Consider the following 20159-nt stretch of genomic DNA (forward strand, 5'->3'; position numbering starts at 1 on the left):
CAGCATCCTGGGATTATAATACAGCCAAAGATAGCAAAGGCTTGGAGCTGATGATTGAGAAGTGAAAGAAGAAAACAAAGACAGGAAGAATGAACGCCAGGGAGGTGAGAGCCTGAGTACATCAAGTGCCTTGAATCTTTAAAAACCTGAAAAAAGCCCATGTGATAGCTTCATCATAGAACTGTTAACACCTGGGAACAATTGTAGACACAATGACTTGCTCTTTTTGTTTAAAGACCTAGAATTATAAAAATGGCATACTGTTTTTATTCTCCATAAACAGTTTAAGGAGCTGGTTTTGCCAATAGGAAATGCCCTTTCCTTGATCAACTCCCCTAGTCTCAGTCCCTCTTCCTACTACTCCCACTCTATCTACCAACCTTTAGTTAGACCACTTGTCCTAAAGAAGGCACCATTTTTGGGGAAAAGTGCCTTGAGACTGGTGCCATTACTTAAATTCTGTACGCTTTTCCCACTGGCGATAAAGATAACAACTCTCACCCACCTCCCTCTTAATAACCAAAGCCTGTGCTATGTGCCACTTCCTGATGTTCATTTCTGTGTAAAGTCATCCTTGTGGGCTGGGGCTATAGCTCCGTGGTAGAGCACTTGCCTTGCATGCTTGAGGCACTGGGTTTGATCCTCAGCACCCACATAAAATGAATCCAACTCAAACTTTTTTTTAAAAAGTCATCCTTTCTTGCCCAGATAAAAGGCCCTGCCTTCTGAAGGGAGCTTTTTCCTACTCTTTCATAACTACAGCTCCTCATTTACATAAGATGATTTTATTATGGCTATAACTGTTACTGAGCATTTATTCTGTTCTGAAGCCTGCATCAGTTTATTCTCAAAGCAATCCTATTATATAGGTGATATTATCCCCAGTTTGCTTTTGAGGAAAAGTAACTTATACTATCTGTATATGGTGGTGTATCCACCAAAAGATATGACAAAGCCCTAACTCCTGGTATCTGAATGTCACCTAATTTGGAAATGGGTCTTTGTAAATGTAACTGAGTTAAGTTGAGCCATACTGAATTAGGATGAGTGGTGTCCTCTAAAGGGGAGTGGTTTGGACACAGAAGAGAAAATCATGTGGAGGCTAATGATGCATCAACAAGCCATGGAACTCCAAGGATTGACAACAACCACCAGAAACTTGAAGAGATTCTTCCCTATCACCTCAGGGGGGGGAGGGGAGAGAGAGGCCCTGCCAACACCTCAATTTCAGACTGCTGGCTTCTAAAACAGAATAAATTTGTTATTTTAACCCTCTAGTTTGCAGTACTTTGTTATAGTAGCTCTAGGAAAAGAGCACATCTAAAATAATTGGAAAGCTGTTACCTTTCCAACTCTAGTATATGTACTAGAAGACAGTGAGCAGGTCTTATTAAAAATGTTGTATCTAAAAATTTTTGCTACAGTTCTTAAGAATGGTCATAATGCTCCAATAAAAACATGGGAACAAATGTAATGTTTCTTACCTTTGAGAACCTGAGAAATATTAGCTCTACATCTGTGTCAGGTACAGATACCACGTGTACATAATCAGAAGACGGGACACCTAGAAGCTTAATAGGTTTCATGCCAGGCAATTTAAGCTAGGGCCACTTGAGGAAGGAAAAAGGATTTGAGATACTGAGCACCCTGTCACCGGGGAGGATGTGTGATTCAGTTGTCAACTGTACAACCTCCTTGCTACAGAGGAGAGCTTCCATTAAAAACTGTCACAACTGAGAAAACGAATGCAGTCCTTTCCTCCACAGAGCTCATGTCCACGTAACTCCACATCATGCTGATCTTACTGATAGCGAACTTCAGTGTGAACTTGGCTCAGATACGTTGTTTTTGACTCCAGTGGATGTGCCCAGTAGAAAGCCAGTCACCTAAGTCACCTAATTCATAGTTCCTCCCAGTATCCTGCAGGCCTAGGCAAGAGGTTCTACCCTCTACCCCCACTAGACCTGCAAGGTATGGAATACATGAAAGTGGGTACACAGACAGATCCTTTGTCCTGGTTACCCACGGGATCACCAAGAGGAGAGAATATGGAAAAAGTTTTTTTTTTTTTTTTTTTAAAAGCAATCCATGACACACACACACACGTATAATTTTTTTTTTTCACACTGGGGATTGAACCCAGGGCTGCTTTACCATTAAGCTACATCTCCAGCCTTTTTTATTTTCTATTTTGAGACAGGGTTTTGCTAAGTTATTGAGGCTGTCCTCTAACTTGTGATCTTTCTGCCTAAGCCTCCCAAGTCACTGGGATTTCATGCGTGAGCCACTACTCCAACAGAGTATCATTACAACTATATAAATCATCACATTAACGTGGAACAGTTTACAAAGCCTGTATAGAACTGCGGGTTGAGAGGGATAAAAACAATATCTAAGGAGGATATAGAGGGGAAAAAAGGAAATTTTCCTTCCTTTTCCACCTAACAGAGTTGAGGAAATAACTTGAGAGAACAATGGATTTTCTACAGGTTTGTGAACCAGCAAGGCTCAAGTGGAACAAAACATTTTGTCTAGAATTCATTCATTTGCAAAATATCTAGTGCCTATTACATTCCCAGAACAGTGATAAGCTCTGCAGAAAAGCAGCCCTGGTTTCCGCCTCATGGCACACCTGCTGTGAGTTAATAGTGGAGTGTGCCGAGAAGGAAGCTTGGTGAGAAGCCGCCACAGAGGAAAGAGCCTCGCGTAAAGGGCACGTTTCAACTGGTATCTAAAGTGTGAGAAGGAGCAGACCTGACTGGGAAGTGGAACGGGAATAGAAGGGAGGAGGTACATGCTCAAGGAACAGCACATAAAGGAACTGTATGTATCTGAGGAATTAAAAGATGTTTCTAGTGCCTGGGTCAAAGCTGAGTAAGGAAGACTGGCACTGAGCTGGCGCAGCAGCTGGGGCTACATCATTCAAGGGTCTGTTGTCCATGACGAGAAGTTTGGTCCAACCACATGGGTAGTAGAAAGACACTGATGAACTGTAAGATACAACACAGTAATGATTTGGGTCTTTAGAATATTATCCCAGCTGATGCTTCTTCATGAATGATTAGAAGGAGAGAGACTGTTAGGAGCCATGACAGTCTAAATTGCTGGTGATGGAGGAATGATTGAGAATTCCAAGCTCATTCCAAAGGCCGGGGGAAAGAGAAAGTTCACCTGTGCTTAAAGGCAGGAATTCTACAGATGACCGGGCAGTGAAGAATGGAGAAGGAAGAGGAAAATCTACAGAGACACTGGAGGAAAACACTGCATGTCATTCACTGTGTTCCTGCTTCCTGCTCCCAGAACTCCAGTACCAGGTGAGGTCGAACAGGAGGAGAAATGGGCCCTGTGGGATGTTCTCGGAGGACATTAAAGGTGAGGGTGCTATACTGTTTTCAAGACACCAGAGACAACATAATCCTTTTCTATAATTAAATGGCATTTTTCCTGCTCTCAAGAGCTCACTCACCTCGAGGCCCAAACATATAATCCAAAAAAGCATTGATTTCATCATCGAAGGCCTTTAGATGCTCCTAAAGAGAGAAAGAAAACATTATTTAATGTTATTCATTTTTCAACTCTCAAAATGCTACTGCCCCAACCCACAGTTACAGTCTCCAAGGGCCCAGCTTCAAGGAGTGTTGACTGCAAAGACTTAAACAGGAAATGCAGCCTCACCTTTCACAAGCTTGCAGAGACTTGGAAGGAAACAATCTCATTTCTCATTTCCTGGAAAACAGACTTGTTGCATTTAAACTCAATGCCTTTTACCTCTGGAATGCAACTGTTCCATAAGCAACTCCCACTGATGCAACTAAGGAGCTATGTGTAAGCATCAGGGAAAGTCTTATGAAGAATATAAATGCAATTTTTAAATGGAAATTAAGCTGCATTATATTTCATGAGGCCAAATCTAAGTTTTAAAGAGGACTTTTTCAGGTAAGGAAATTGTGTACTACAGCTAATCTTTTTTAACCTTGTTTCAAAGTTTTTTTTTTTTTTTTTTTTTTTAACATCTACTTAATGTTATGGTAAAGAATGTCACTTGGGTGCACCAGATTAATTACTGTCGTCTTAACTGTTCTTGGCTGGGGATGAATATTGCTAAGCATCTTAAGTTGGCCACTGTCAATTTGATCTACCTCTGATCCATGCACTTCTGCTGTTACACTGTCCCTGACCCTCTACACACTGTAGGTCTAACACTCCTCCTCAAACAAAGGGAAGAAAAGAGCACAGGCCAGTGTTTCCAGAAGAGGATGGCTAACGAGGACTCTGGGCCAGCAGACTGGTCTCTGGCTGGCTGTGGGTTAAATGAGGCAGCCTCAGGAAGTTCACACAGAACAAGCTCTAGATTCAACAGCTGGAGTGCAATCAAGACACCAAAAGAAAGCATAAGTGCCAGAGAGGAGGAAGAAATCTACTGGTGGCACCTGAAAGGAGGACCTGCCCAAGTGCAACTGGCATTAGCCACTTGGACCTGTTCTGGATTCGTGTCTTTGATGCTGAGAGAAATTTCAAGGGAATTTAGATCTCTAGGAACTTCAGGAAGCCTGGGAGGGAGGATGGGACTACATTTACTAGCACCTACTACTGCTGACCAAGGCATTAATGACTTTGTTTTCCTTATTTCATAACATCCTTATAAAATTATTTTGGCTAAATCAAGCCTGGAAGTTTCTCAACAGTACTTTGAACTTTGGCTTCCATGTAGGGAGCCCTCCTGACTTGAGAAAGGTCAGTTACCTAACTTATCAGTGTGACAGCATAGGATCTGTGTGGTTGCTGGAATGGGGAGATCTGTCCAGAGGCCCATGATTCTCAACAGAGAAGGTTAAAGAACCTAAAGGATATACCTGCCCATGCAGCATATACCAATGAAATCTTCCATTGCCATGTCTGTGAACAAATATTTAACATTTTAGTTTGTTTGCTAAGGTTCAAAATCCATTTTCCAAAATTTGTAGAGCTAGTAAAACTAATTAAAAGGCCACAAAACTCACTCTATAAACTTGCAGAAATTTATTCAAAGTGAAAGAGTAGAAACAAAAGAAGTAAAGATATGAAGAAAAGCAGAAAATGCAAAAGATGAATATAAAGGGCATTCTTTCATTCACTTATGTATTCATTTATTAACCAGTTATTTGGGCATTGCCACAAGCCAGTACTATGTTAGATGCTAAAGCACAAAGTCAAATGAGACACGGTTCCTGTCTTTCCAGTTTTCAGTCTAGAAAGACTAACCAGCAAGTAAATTGAAAATTTCAGTGCCAGTACTTAAATATTATGAGAGATTTACAGAGATGTACTATAAGAAGACAGAAAAGTACTTTAATTTAGATCTCCCCCAAAGAGAAAGCTTCTGGGAAGAGATAAAGCTGTTGCTGAATTTTGAAATATTCTTCCATCGTCTAGATGGAGGAAAGAAAGAGCACACCAGGGAGAGACAGGTGCTTGGACAAACACAATGGGCACCACTCACTTGGTAAATGTTCATGGCCAGGTTTTCTAGTAACCTGGAAGACAAATACAGCCAATGCAGGAAAATCAGAAGCCTAGTAAAAATTGCCTCTGGATTTCTGGGTCATTTCACATAGCGAGTAAGGAGGTTACACTGGATGAGTAAAATATAAGCAAAGTACACAGAATTTTGTGGTGTTAGTTAACTGAAGACAAACACTTAGCCAAGAATGATGCAGTAGAACTTGGACAGGAAAATAACAACGTACATGTGCAAGTTCTACCTGTGCAAAAGGAAAAGCATGCTGGGCAATTCAAGATTAGCATGATAATCCAGGAACAGAGAAAAACCAACTTCATACTCTGCTTCATTCAACATTTTTAATGAATTTATATGTCTGTCAGATAATTGAAGACATAGAAGTGGTTGGCGCAAAAGCATACAGATAATTGGGAAGGTGAGGCATACAGAAAGGTGAATAGCAAGAAATTGAGGGAGAGCCTCCAACTGCCAGGGTGAAAGATATAGGAGTGAAGAGTGAGATGGGTTTTTAAAGATACTTAGAAACAAGATAGATTAGAAGATAGGGGAACGGTCCTGCCTTCAGATCTGAGCAAGACAAGTGCTGTCCCGAGCTCCACACTTTTGAGGACTCTTCTCTAGTCATCCTTTGGCCATACCCCATCACACAGGAAAAAAGTTATTTCGGCCAAGGAAACACATTTACCCATGGGCACAATGTCTCCTCTCCAGACTGTCTCAAGATCCCAAGGCCTCAGGACACTCTACCAACTAACCTGAACACACTTCTAAAACTCCTTGCCCCAACAAAAAAGTCCATGTTCCATGTTTGTGGCTGTGTGCAATAGATAGCTAAGGAACAGAAAGGATGGAAGCAAGGAGGATGTGTCCCTGATGACTTCTTACAGTGGGTGGGAATGTAAAACAGAACAATCACTTTCAAAACAGTTTGGCAGTAAAAACAAACATACACCCACTGTATGATCTAGCACCCCACTTCTGGGTATCCACCCAAGAGAAAAAAAGAGAATATTTCCATGCATAGACTGGTATGAAAATAAAGCAGCTCTATAATAGCTAAAAATAGAAACCCGAGATATCCATCAACAGGTGGTAAGTTGGGAACTGTCATATAATGAGACAGGTAGAGCATAAAATTATTATGCTGCATGAAGCAAGCTAGATTAAAGGATATATACTACATATTTCCATTTATATAAAATATAATTTATAGTGACAAAAAGCAAATCAGTGGTTGCTTGTGGACTGCAAAGGAAGAAACCAGAATATCCTTCAAAAATAAGAGTTAAGTAAGGACATCTGCACATATGCTTAAGTGAGAATTGGTAGCCAGCAGAACTACACTATATAGCATGTTAAAGATGTCTTCACAAAAGATAAGTGATTCCACATGGAAAGTAGAATTTAGAGAAAATCAAAAGCAAAAGAAATGGATCTCACTGAAGAGCCATAACGCAGAGCACCCTAACACAGGCTAGCCTACCCTGACTCATGACTGCTTCTGTCACTGCCAGCACCACCACTACCACCTCTTATGCCATCTCATCCCTACCCCAGGAAGCAGCACTGCTCAATACCTGGCTGATATCCTATGCCTGTTCCTTCTGCTAGCAGAAGACTGCTTGGAGGTGGGACAGTCTTCCTGGCAACTAAATGGGTAACTCCCCCCACACACACACACACTCCTGTGACAGCCATCACCTTCTGTGGATATGTGGCAGACGCGAAAGCCAAGAAGGTCACATTTTACTTGTTGCCACCATGATGCTCAATGAAACTCCCACCCTAACTGTATCAGCCGGGTCAACATTACCCCAAGTCTTCAATGCAAGGCCACTTCATGTCTGTGAACTGAAGGCATGGAGCTTGGGGTCACTGAGAACACCACAACAGCCCACCTTTTCTTCAGAAAAGGCTGCCCTGCAGTCAGAATTTAACCACCAGGATCAAGGGCCATTTCACGGAAGCTGAGGCAGGAGGAGAGGCTAAAACGAACCCCACTACAAAACCCTGCTATGCCGCTTCTGATCTCTAAAGGACCCAAGATTCAGCTGTCTTTCCTTCCTCTCTTCCTTCACTTCCTTTGTTACCTTCCCCTCTTCCATCTCCTTTCCTTCCTTTCTTCTCTCTCCATTCTTTGTCTTAAGCGTGTTGTAGTTCTTAGCATCTGTCTACCATGACATTGTGTTGTATATAAAAAACCAGTGATTCAAGAGCTCAGTGTTTGTTCGGTTTTGTTGATAGTTTTATACATTTTTGAAGACAACCAGAATAGCAATTCCTCAGCACAAACTCAGTGCTTTTTAAAATTAGCAAAAGCATCAAGATCACAAAACAGACTCTTACATGTAAAAGGAGACATGGATCCAAATCCTTTCTTCCTTGTGTTTCACAGTGAACTAAGTCTGAAGTGCTCGATGACAGCACATTGGGAGTTGGGACAGCCAGCTGAGGAATGGAGCATATTGGGATTAATCTGACACTCCCTAGTAGTTTCCCAGGTCAAGGCTTAGGGTCAAGGCTGAGTTGTACATAATGAGGCTTTTATATTGTAAAAGGGCTCAGGATGGTTGTCAAAAATTGAAACCTCTTTTGGCGGACTCGATTGTTCCCAGCCAGTCCCTCAAGTATCTGAAGAAACTATGTGTGTTCACATTTGTGACCGAAACTAAAAGGCTCAGACGATTGATAAGTGAACAGACACAAACACATCCAATTCTTTGGCTGCCATGCAGATGACCTGACAGTGTGTATTATGCACACGTTACACTGACACTCTGACCTGCCTTTCGGGGACCTACTCACTCCATATCCCCACCTTCCCACTAGTGTTCTCTGGAGAGAGCAATGAGTGAAGTTAGGTTGAGGGTAGGCAATGGGTGGGGGTACAACAACTCTAAATTGTTGTCTTACAGAATGATTTCCAAAACTGAAATCTTAGTCTAAATTCAGTCCTGAAAAATCAGAGGAACACTTACATTTGGTTATCACATCTTAAAATAGAAATGAGTGAACCATATGGCGAGTAATACTGGCTACTATTTATCAAACACTTATGTGCTAGGCATTTGAGGTACACCATCCATGGTTTCACAACAGCCTTAAAAGCTGGGAATCTTTCCTGACTTACAGATGTTGAGCTGCTGGCTCAAGAGCACTGTGGCCACATCAGGCTTGAACTAAAGTGCAGCACCCTCCCTCAGGGTTCTCATGCCTTTAGATGGAGAGGTTCCAGAGCCTGGGTGTCAGAGGAAGTCTCTAAGCAGGGCTAAATGACAGTATGTCAGGAGATGGGACAGCCAGCAGGGCTCACCTTCCTTCCTTGGGCTGCAGTGTCTGGCAATATTCCTGGGTAACTCTGAGTCGGCAGGGCAATTTCAATTAGGGGATAAACAGACTTTACAAAGGCCAGAAATGATGACTACAGTTTTGTTTATTATGTTCCGCCCTCCCACGTGGCTCTCCATCTCATTTAGGGTCTGGTCAAATGACAGCTCCTTACACATCTCCCTGGTCATCTCTCATGGGTCCAATTCCAAGGAGGAGGATGGCACCTGCTTGTGGGGTCTGGGCCTGTGCTGTAGAATCACTGGCCATCTCCTGACCTGCTCTACCTTTTCTTCCTAGCCCTTGCCATTACCAAACTTATCACTGGCTGTTTTGTTTACTGTCTGGGTCCTCCACCAAAAATGTAAGCTCCCATAATCCCCGAGAACAATGACTGACCACAAAGGGCATTTAATATTTATTGAATGAATTGATGAAACTTTCTTCTTCTAAACATTCACAATACTCATCTGCTCCTTTTTTCATATGACTTTGAGTACCTTGTTAACATTCTCATATATGTTGATTTGGTTTCTAATGTATTTTGAATGACTCTGAGCACTCACAATGCTAGGTTTACCCTCAGAGCCAACAGGACCCATGTTTTCTTAATTTCTCTTTTGAAGTTTCTTTCCTCCAAAGAGCAAAGAAAACAATTTCTTCTATGAATAAATATATATATATATATATGTACACACACACACACACACAGTTTTTCACATACAATACATATACCTCTTCTTTTCCTTTTTGGTGGCATGGAAGGGAGATAAGACCTGTCTCTCTCCTGATCAGGTCATAATATTTCTATTAAAGCATCACAGGACTGGATTCAGATGCTGTGTCAGTCTGCTGATAAGCACCACAAGGTTTTCTCATGTGAGCTATACAATTCAAGCCTTACCACACTCCTCCAAATAAACTTTTAAAACTATATGGCAATTTAAATTTTTATCCCTATTGAATTTATCTTCATTTCCACCTTATTTTTGCCTCTTGACAAGATCAATTCGAATTCCAAGACGTATATTTGTCTCCTCTCCCAATTTAACATGTTTGTTTCAAAATTTTGACACCTTTATTAAAATAATAAAATGAAATTGAGTAGTCTAGGTAAAAGGAAAAATAGCCTTCTGGAATGCCTTTCTATAACTTCAAGGACTGCCTTTCTCTAAGAAACGAAACCATGGTGAAGTTGGATAACAAAGCACAAATTTGACTTAAGGAGATTTGGCTTAGATAAATAAATAGTATACCTATTTACCTAGCATGTGTGTCCAAGTTAAAAAAAAAAATTCTTTTTCACAATACACATCAAACTGTTCCAGCTGATCACCTCTAGAGAGGAGGAGGGGGGTGAGGCTTCCTCTCTATACCTCCGTCAGTGTTTAGTTTTTAACAGTAACTCACTATCAATACATCAGTTACATAATTGAACTATTACAACTAAAATCTAGAAAATTAATGGAATTACAGAAAAGTTGTACAATGCTCTCCTCGAGTTGGAAAAGAAAATCAATTTTTAATGGGTTGGTTTGATAAAATATGTATCGTATAAAATGTCTACAAAGTATAACCCTACTTAGAAATTTTTGACTAAGTACCTGACAAGCAACTTAAATTTCCATCAAATATTTTATTATTTTGTATTGATACAAACAGATTAGTGATCAGTCCAATTCTCTATAGTAATCAGCACACATTTGGTTAAATCTTGAATCTCAAATCAGGAAAATGATATTTTACTAAATGCATATCATTAAAAATGAATACAATGAATTAATTTCTTTCCAGTCCTTTTGAAAGTTATGGCCTTCTTTCCCAGAGTATGGGAATAAAATCCAAACACATTTATCTCATAACATTTTGTTCCATTGTCTTAGATGTGGAATACATACAAAAAACTTTCAGTATATAATATAAAATTTTATAATCTGGGATTATATAAAACTATAATAATAATGCTGATTAATATAATGATTTCCAACCTATGTTAATGCAACTGTTGTCAATTTCCCAGAAATAATTACAGCATTGAAAACTTTGAACTTTATGGGTTAAAAGATATTAAATAACTTGCCTTAATTTTAACTGAATAAAATAAAATCTGCTAAACAGAAAAACAAAGTTTCAATTTCATGATTAAAAAATTTTTAAAAAGTTATTCTGTGATTCAGTATGCAAAGAGCAAAAAAGCCAAGAATGCTAAGTTTGCAATTCAAGATATTTATAAGTATTACAATTTAAACTTCCACAGGAAGTGGTGAGTGAATACAAAACTCCTTGGAGATTTAATCCAAAAACAGATATCTGTACTCAGGACAACTTGGAATTGTACCAGTTTCTGAATTTGGGGACATGGGGAAAGAATAAAGCCCTTTCACAATTAACAGTAGCAATGAAAGGAGATTCTGTTTGAATGTGCTCTGGTTATCAAGTACTGACCAGAGGGGAAGCAGGTTGGCTATTCTGCATGTACAAGTGGTACCCTTTTGGAAATGAAAACAAAGCAAACCTTTTAAATGATTTCTTGGAAAAAATATAAGTCATTATTCCTTATTTTTAAATAATGCTCACAACTAGCATGGGAGGAATAGACAAACTCTAGATAGGGCAGAGGGGTGGGAGGGGAAGGGAGGGGGCATGGGGTTAGAAATGATGGTGGAATGTGATGGTCATCATTATCCAAAGTACATGTGTGAAGACACGAATTGGTGTGAATATACTTTGTATACAACCAGAGATATGAAAAATTATGTTCTATGTGTAATATGAATTGTAATGAATTCTGCTGTCATATATAAATTAAACACAGTTAATAAAAAACAATGCTCACATCTATATTATTTGTATATATATTCTAAAACTAAATAGTACTTAAATGTATTTATGGTAAGTTAAAAGGTGTATTCTTTTACTGCTATACTGAGCAAGAGACAAAATGAGAGGCACATAGACAGACTGGTTACACATTTCTTTGTTTTAAGATATAAAACCAACCAATATGGAAATTTATGAAGCAATCCAAATTCTGAAATCCTTATTCAACACTTCTTTGTTTGGCAGTATAATATCACTAAAGTGATAGCTGTACCACTCTTCACTGTGTAAAGTTTTTTCTAAGAGGTAAAGGAAAAAAATTCATACCTCTCCCTTAGCATTTTAACCCAGACAATATCAAGTCAAACTGAACACCATTAGCAGCCATTATGAGAACAGCAACAACAACAAAAAAATCATCAACAGCAATTGCAGCCTAAGCTGTGTATGCACAAAAATGGGAAGGACATCCCCCTTGCCTTTATGATGGATAGAGTGTGTGACAAGCTAATTTTAGATATTTTAAGTTCATGTTATTTTACACACCTTCTGGGACCTCAACTTAATTCACTTAAGTTCACTCATCAGTGTTCAACCATCAGTCATCACGGTCTCCCAAAACAGGCTGATGAGTAAAGACAAAAGTTATCTATTACAAGCTATACACCATGTGTAACTAAGCCAATGCCTTTGCCAAGATATTGTGTAAAAATGAAGAAAATTAGCCAGGCAGTGGCACATGCTTGTAATCTCAGCAATTTAGGAGGCTGAGGCAGGAAGATCACAGATTCAAAGCAAAGCTCAGCAACTTAAGCAAGACCCTGTCTCAAAATAAAATTTAAAAAGGAGTGGAGATGCAGTTCAGTGGTAAAGTGCCCTGGATTCAATCCCGGGGATGGCAAAACAGATAGAGTAAATTAATTAATTTAATTAAGAAAAGAAAGAATACTATGTAAATATAAGGCTCTGATCCCCATTTTAAAAAATAATCTACTTGGCTATTGTTTTGACTCCTGCTAAATGAGCACTTTTATGAAAGGGTAATGACTACCCTTTTTTAAAAAAAAATTTATTTTGTTATGTATGTCAACAGAATGCATTACAATTCATATTACACATATACAGCATAATTTTTCACATCTCTGGTTGTACACAAAGTAGAGTCACATCCTTTGAATCTTCATACATGTACTTAGGGTAATGATGACCATCCCATTCCACCATCTTTCCTACCTCTATACTCCCTCTATTTCCCTCCCTCCCCCTTTCCCCTATCTAGAGTTAATTTAATCCTCCCATCCCCCACCACGCAGCATATTATGAATCAGCATCATTAAATCAGAGAAGTCATTCAGCATTCGGTTTTTTAGAATTAGCTAATTTCACTTAGCATTATATTCTCCAGCTCCATCCATTTACCTGCAAATGCCATGATTTTATTCACTTTCAATGCTGAATAATATTCTATTATGTATGTATACAACATTTTCTTTGTCCATTCATCTACTGAAGGGCATCTAGGTTGGTTCCACAGTTTAACTATTGTGAATTGTGCTGTTATAAACATTGATGTGGCTGTGTCCCTGTAGTATGCCGTTTTTAAGTCCTTTGGGTATAGACCAAAGAGCGGGATAGCTGGGTCAAATGGTGGCTCCATTCTCAGTTTTCCAAGGATTCTTTCTACTGCTTTCCATATTGGTCGCACCAATTTGCAGTCCCACCAGCAATGTATGAGCATGGTATTGGACCAAAATAGACTTGTAGACCAATGGTACAGAATAGAGGTCACAGAGACTAACACACATAATTACAGTTATATTTGACAAAGGCACCAAAAATGTACATTGGAGAAAAAACAGGCTCTTCAATAAATGGTGCTGGGAAAATTGGAAATCCATATGCAACAAAATGAAATTAGACCCCTATCTCTCACCATGCACAAAACTCAACTCAAAGTGGATCGAGAATCTAGGAATTAAGCCAGAAACACTGCGTCTATTACAAGAAAAAGTAGGCCCAAATCTCCATCATGTTGGATTAGGCCCCAACTTCTTTAATAAGACTCCTATAGCACAAGAATATCAAGAATTAATAAATGGGATGGATTCAAGCTAAAAAGCTTCATCTCAGCAAAAGAAACAATCAGTGAAGTGAATAGAGAGCCTACTACCACATGCAGGTAAGATACAGCAGGTCAGATTCTTACCACATGCAGGTCAGATAGAGCACTAATCTCTAGAATATATAAAGAACTAAAAAAATCTTAACACCAAAAAAACAAATAACCCAATCAATAAATGGGCCAAGGAACTGAATAGACACTTCTCAGAAGAAGGTATACAATCAATCAACAAATATATGAAAAAAAAATGTCCACCAAAAATGAAATTACCATGGCTTTTGCAACAAGGTTCTTTGCAACAAGAAGTACAAAAACTCTAAAAAGTAACCTTGAGCAAAGCATGATAGCACATACCTATTATCCCAGTGGCTCTGGGGGCTGAGGCAGGAAGATTTCAAGTTCAAAGACAGCCTTCACAAAAGCAAGGCACTAAGCAACTCAGTGAGGCCTTGTCTCTAAATAAGATACAAAATAGGGCTGGGGATGTAACTCAGTAGTAGAGAGCCCCTAAATTCAATCCCCAGTACTCCTCCCCAAGTAAAAAAGTAACTTTAGGCATTTTCTTCATTAGACTATTTTTTAGTTCAACTGCATGCCAACAAGGTCTTCTTTTAAATGCTTATCTGTGTTAAAACTTTCCTTTCACCCTGAAAAAGTTAAAAATAACAACTGCCTATTTGAAAAAAGTAGCCTTGACCTAAATGGGCTTTCTTTTTTTCTTTTTGTATTACTGAGGATTGAACCCAGAGGCACTCTACCACCAAGCACATCCCTAGCTTTTTTCATTTTTGAGACAGGGTCTGACTAGGTTGCTGAGACTGGCCTCAAACTTTCCCTCTTCCTGCCTCAGCCTCCCAAGTCATTGGGATCACAGGCATGCACCACCACATACAGCTTAAATTGGGTTTTTGAAGAGCAAGTTTGGTTCGGGAGGAAAAGCATGAGTTTGTACCTAAACTCCAAGGACAAATCTGTTTGGATTTCCTGCCAACAGAGAGAAACTGTTACACAGTCCTTCTGACCTGTTTTAAAAAATTCAGAAAAAAAGAATTAAGGTTGTTCCATGCCCCCCACCCCTGCCAAAAGATTTCAGTGGCCTTGTTAGGTGAAGCAGCAGCAATGTGCAACAGAAGCACAGAAAAATGGCTTTGTAAGGCTTTAGCACCCTCCCGCAACTTCCAGCCCACCTTCTTCAGAGTGCAGAAGTTCTATTTTCTTAATCAACTCTGAAGTAAAAGCAGCTTTAAGCCCACTCCCCTGGTCCCCATCCTCTACCCCCAGCTGCCAACCCTATGGCCATCCATTCTTATATAAGTTTTTGAAGCTACTACTGAAAATAATGTAAAATTCATAATGACCAAATGAACCTAGTTCTGGTTTCATGTATGATGCCAGTATCTGGTGTACATAGGATTGATGAGTAATTTAGAAAAAAAACAGGCAAGACAAACCTGAGATCAGTGAGACCAAAATCTGTAGCCTTTGAAGTTAAAATTCAGTGATTTGTGTGATGAGTTGGGCTGCTTTAGGCATTTCATTCATTTGACCATTTTTTAGTTCAACTGCACGCCAGCAAGGTCTTCTTTTAAATGCTTATCGGTGTAACTTTTAGCAGGGTGGAAGGAAAGTTTTAAAAATAATAATTGCCTATTTGAAATAATTATGAATGTACAATAAAAACCAAAGTGCAGTCAGAAAAGCGCAACCATGGACATCAAAATAATTTAAGAGAATACTCCCAAATTATCTTTAAAAAGTGTACAGGTATGACTCAATCTGTTCCCTTGTCCATTAGAAAGTACTTGGTTTCTATAAAATAAACAAAAATATTCTAACAATTACTTTCATAATTCTTAGAATATTTTCTTGGCAGAAGTCTTCGCCTAGTTTTAGTCTTTTAGCTCCCAAAGATGATTTGGTTTTTCTTTTCAGATATGGCTTTCAGAGATGTCTTGTTATAGAGAGTGTTAACTACTGTAGTTAATGCTGCTGTGCAAGATTTAGTGTTTTTCCTTTCAACCTACAGAAGGGAAAGGATAAATGCAGTAACACTAGTGGGTAGTAAGGGGATCACAGGTGTGCACAGGCGAGCTGAGAACATTCTGGAGTTTTCTTCCAGCGGGTGTTTTCAGGATGGTGAAATGGACATAGCAACACAGGAGTTATGACAGTTAACGACAGCATGGCTTCCACTTTGCAAGTGGTCTCAGCCTCATCCGTGGTTCTGGTTGTTTCTCCAATAGCGGCCAAATTAGTCCTGTAAGTAAAGACTTACAGTTTCCTGATCAACTATGTAAAAAATAAATGTGTATTGGGGTTAGATTTATTTAAAAAGGCAAAGGAGTTGCTAGACTATCAATTTTTTGTTTTAAATTATTGTTGGCTTTTAAAGGATAAAGTCTGGTTAACTCATTTGCATGGCTTTAAAACACAGCCCAGGGTTGAAAGGGTAAATGACTCGGACACAGCCAGTAGCAAGCCTGGCAGGTCACACAGGGCTGGCCATCAAGATACAGTAAGGCAGCTCCTGGCAGGACATCCAAAGGATCCTCTCAGCTACAAGGATGGGCAAGCTGGGTTGGGCTGGGCTGCAGGAGAGCACCTCCTTTGTTTCACTGACAAACTAGGAGCGGTGGGGAAACAGCTGCTTATTAATGGTTTTTAATGTCCACCGTCTCATCAGTAAGGAGATTTAAGTCTCAGAAACTTATTATGATGGTAGCAGTGGGAAGTGATAGAGAACCTTACCACAGTCTCTTAGACAGATGCAGGCTGACTTTCACCTATTATCTAGGCTCATTCTAGTTTGCTATCCCTCAGTCCATAGAATTCTCTAATTGAAGAGTCACTTAAATATATTAATAAAGAAAGCTATTTGATTCCATGCCAGAAATAGTTACTTCATCTTAAAATATTTTAGCATAAAGCAAATTTATGTCAAACCCATAAGAGCAGCTTGCATACATTTAGCAAAATGTCAGAATATAGAAGGAACTCAGGGTTGATATGTTAATTAGAAGTCCTATATTAACCAAAATGGATTTTCCCAATTCTGTAAAATCTTAAGGGACTATCTATGCATTTAACCCTTAAAGATTAAGGGCTAAAAAGTTTCACTACAAAGTTAGTAATAATCATCATAAGCCAGAAAGCACCAGAATATGCATTAAGAGATCTACATTCTTAACTTGGGTCTGGCAAGTCAAAATAACAAGTTTTGTGGTCTTGGACTTCAATTTTATTTACATATACACACATATATGTGTGCATATATATTCATCCTTTTTATGATGAATGAATTAGCTGCTATTGAGACATATACCTAGAAACAAAGATTTTATGAAGACAAAGATTCACAGATATCAATTATGCATCACTACATTTTAGAATCAGTAAAATAAGTATACTTTTGAGTTGTTATTCACATGTAATTCCAACATGATCCCTGGATTAATGATGTTAAAATCTGCCTTTAAACTTGGGTCTCTAGCTTTTTATGTATCCAGCACATAGAAAGTAGAAGTAGTAACAGAATTTTTTTTTTTTTTACCAGTCTATACAAGCAGCCTGATTTCTTCATATGAACTTTAACCATGCAGATTACTAATATTATTACACCCAGCAGATTAACTAACCTTAGAGATGTACAATTGATAAATACAAATTATATATGCTAGTAGTGTACAGCATGATGTTTTAAAATATGTATATTTCAAATATAAATGGAACAGTTAAATTGGGCTAATCAACATGCATTTCTCACATCTCTTATTTTTTTTTAAATATTTATTTATTTTTTTTAGTTTTCGGCGGGCACAACATCTTTGTTTGTATGTAGTGCTGAGGATCGAACCCGGGCCACACGCATGCCAGGCGAGCGCGCTACCGCTTGAGCCACATCCCCAGCCCTCACATCTCTTATTTATTATTGTGAGAACACTCAAAATTTATTCTCTTAGCAATTTTCAAGGATATTGTTATTAGCTAATAATCATGTTGTAAAACAGATCTTGTAAACTTATTTATCCTGTCAAACTGAAATTTTGTGTCCTCTGACCAACAAAAGATTTATATCTTTAGGTAAAATGTATTGAAAATCTTTAGTGTGAGTATTTCTGTTCACTAAATTCATCCTTATGTTTTATGAAAAATAATTTTAAAAACGTAAAGAAAAATGTCAATTTTTATTGTAAGGATTCACTGCCTATCACAAGGTAAAAGCATAAAAACTAGCTCTGCATGGTCCAGTTATCATTTTGAATAGAAAAAGAGCTCAAAAAGCAGTTATTTTTTTCAACCTCAGATGAATGAGCAGTTTTTCAACTCTTATAATATCAGAGAGTCATAAACATCTATTTCAACTTTCCATCGAAATATTTCCACAATTCTGATAGACATTTACCTACCATACTAGAAAACCTCCAGTGAGGAACCTTAGGTTCTGGGTGTGGGGGAGATCTGGCTGTGACATCCATCACTGCACTGATCACCAGGGTTGATGAGGCTGATCTGGTTGGCTGGTGGGTGTCCCCTTTCCCCTCTCTTCTCCCCGTGTATCCCTCCAGAATCTGTGTGTTAGGACGAGGGGCACAGGCTGTGGTCAAGGGCAAGGCACAGGTGCAGCTGTGCTCCCCTGCCAGAGCCTCCAAACCAGCTCAAAAGGTCTAGCTTTAAATGTTTCTTATTTTTGGAAAGCCCTTCCTAATTTTGTGCTAAAAAATCTTTCAGGTTTGTCCATTTTTAAACAATTTTAGAGCTCTCAGAAGTGAACATTCAGAAAGTAATAGAAATATTATTACCACTCCTAATATGAACACCGTATATCTATTGATATAACCAATTCTTTTGCTTGGGCCTCTCTAAAACCTTTTCCCCTGGCACCTTCCTTCAAATGGTCTCCTTTGGACTTTTGCCAGTGCAGGGCGGGGGTCTACACACATGGATTTCTCTTCTTTTCAATCAAGCAAATGACGACGGAAGAGTTCCTTTTTAACTACATCTAAGTCGCACTGGTTAGGGGATGCCTTTTGCTCTTTGGGGATTTATTTTCTAGTTTTAGATTTGGATAGCATTTTAACTCCTTAGTAGAATAAAACAAAGTCAATCCAGAATATTGCATGCTTCATTGGCTATAGTTGCCAAGAAACCATTGCATGATTTATTCTAGTTCTCTGGCTCTTTAGTTTGGTCACTTTATAAGGAGATTTTACTATTGACTAGAAGCAGGTACAAAAAACAGGCTGACCCATGATTGAATGGCTTCAGTGCAGAGCAACTGTTCCCATCAGAAGAGTAAACTGTCTCCATATTGTGACAATGGTGGTCAGCTTTCTTTTCCTTTATTTTTATTTAGTGATTGATAAAAAGGGAAAAGATTACATTCTTCACATTAGCTACTACAGCAGTCATAAAGCTAACTATTATTTTTTTTCCATTTTAGAATACATCAAGAACTTCCCAATTTTAGAATTCCGTCATCACTTATTTCTTCATTACATACACTCCAGAGGATGATGATAACAGGAATAACAAGTGAAAGTAGCAAGAAAGTGTCACTAGATACCGGCCATTGTACTGGATATATTGCATCCTATTATCTCTTTTCTTTCTCTTAACTACTCTGTAAGGTAGGTATTTTCTTTCCCCCTTGACAGACTGGTAAAATAAGGCTTGGAGAAATAAAGCCACTTGCCCCATTTCATAGAGCTAATGATGAGTGACTTGTTTATAGGACGGCTGTGTCTTCCTGCCACTCACTCACGTTATGATTATTTTCAGCCATACCTGAGTCTAGTGATCACTTCAGGTTATGGCCAAGAGGTAGCATGGCATTCAGCACGGTTCACTCCAAAGAATGGGAATTTACACAAGTCCCAGTCTTGACTCTGACTCCAAGTAACTGCATATCTTGGGTAAACCATTATCTCTGAGCAGCATCTTTGTTATCTAGGAAATGGGGCTAATCACCCTAACCTCACAGTGTTGTTGTGAAGAGTCAACAACCTCATATTTGTAAAGGCATCTATGACAGGCAGGACATGGAAGGTAACAGATAGCACCTCAGTGTTCTAAGTTTTCGAATCCCAATGCAGGGACACACTGTCACGGCTTTCCACTCCCACTGCCATCAGACTTATCTCCAAGGGGAGTGTCATCCTAGAGAAGCATCCTCCTTTAGTGCTTTTGTCAAGAATGACATCTTGAAAAAAATAAAAATAAAAGAGGAAATTCAGTGGTGTAAAAAGGAGAGTTGCAATTCACTGAATTTTGGCACTGCTCCATGGGACAGTCAATATACAATTCTCAAAAACAACACTGGAATGAGGTGTGCATATGAAAAGAGAGAAGGGAGAGGACACTACCGGTTCCTGAGAGCCCTTCACAACTGAC

The 20159-nt window shown here is 38.9% G+C and overlaps 1 protein-coding gene across 2 annotated transcripts in view; it reads right to left on the minus strand.

The window, feature by feature from the left end:
- Elovl2 (ELOVL fatty acid elongase 2) overlaps positions 1 to 18259 on the minus strand; it is a 33139-nt gene extending 14880 nt beyond the window's left edge. The window contains exons 1-2 of one of the 2 annotated variants that reach the window (XM_048799791.1): positions 18176 to 18259; positions 3467 to 3530 (exon numbers count right to left, since the gene is read on the minus strand). In XM_048799791.1, the coding sequence (XP_048655748.1) occupies positions 3467 to 3530; positions 18176 to 18244 (133 nt within the window). In that variant the 5' untranslated portion in view covers positions 18245 to 18259. Of the gene's footprint in view, positions 1 to 3466; positions 3531 to 7846; positions 7940 to 18175 lie in introns of those variants that run through there. The other variant, XM_015494010.2, reaches the window with a different exon arrangement.
- Between the last annotated feature and the right edge of the window lie 1900 nt (positions 18260 to 20159).

This window comes from Marmota marmota, unplaced genomic scaffold, assembly GCF_001458135.2.
Source record: "Marmota marmota marmota unplaced genomic scaffold, marMar, whole genome shotgun sequence".
NCBI classification, from domain to species: Eukaryota; Metazoa; Chordata; class Mammalia; order Rodentia; family Sciuridae; genus Marmota; species Marmota marmota.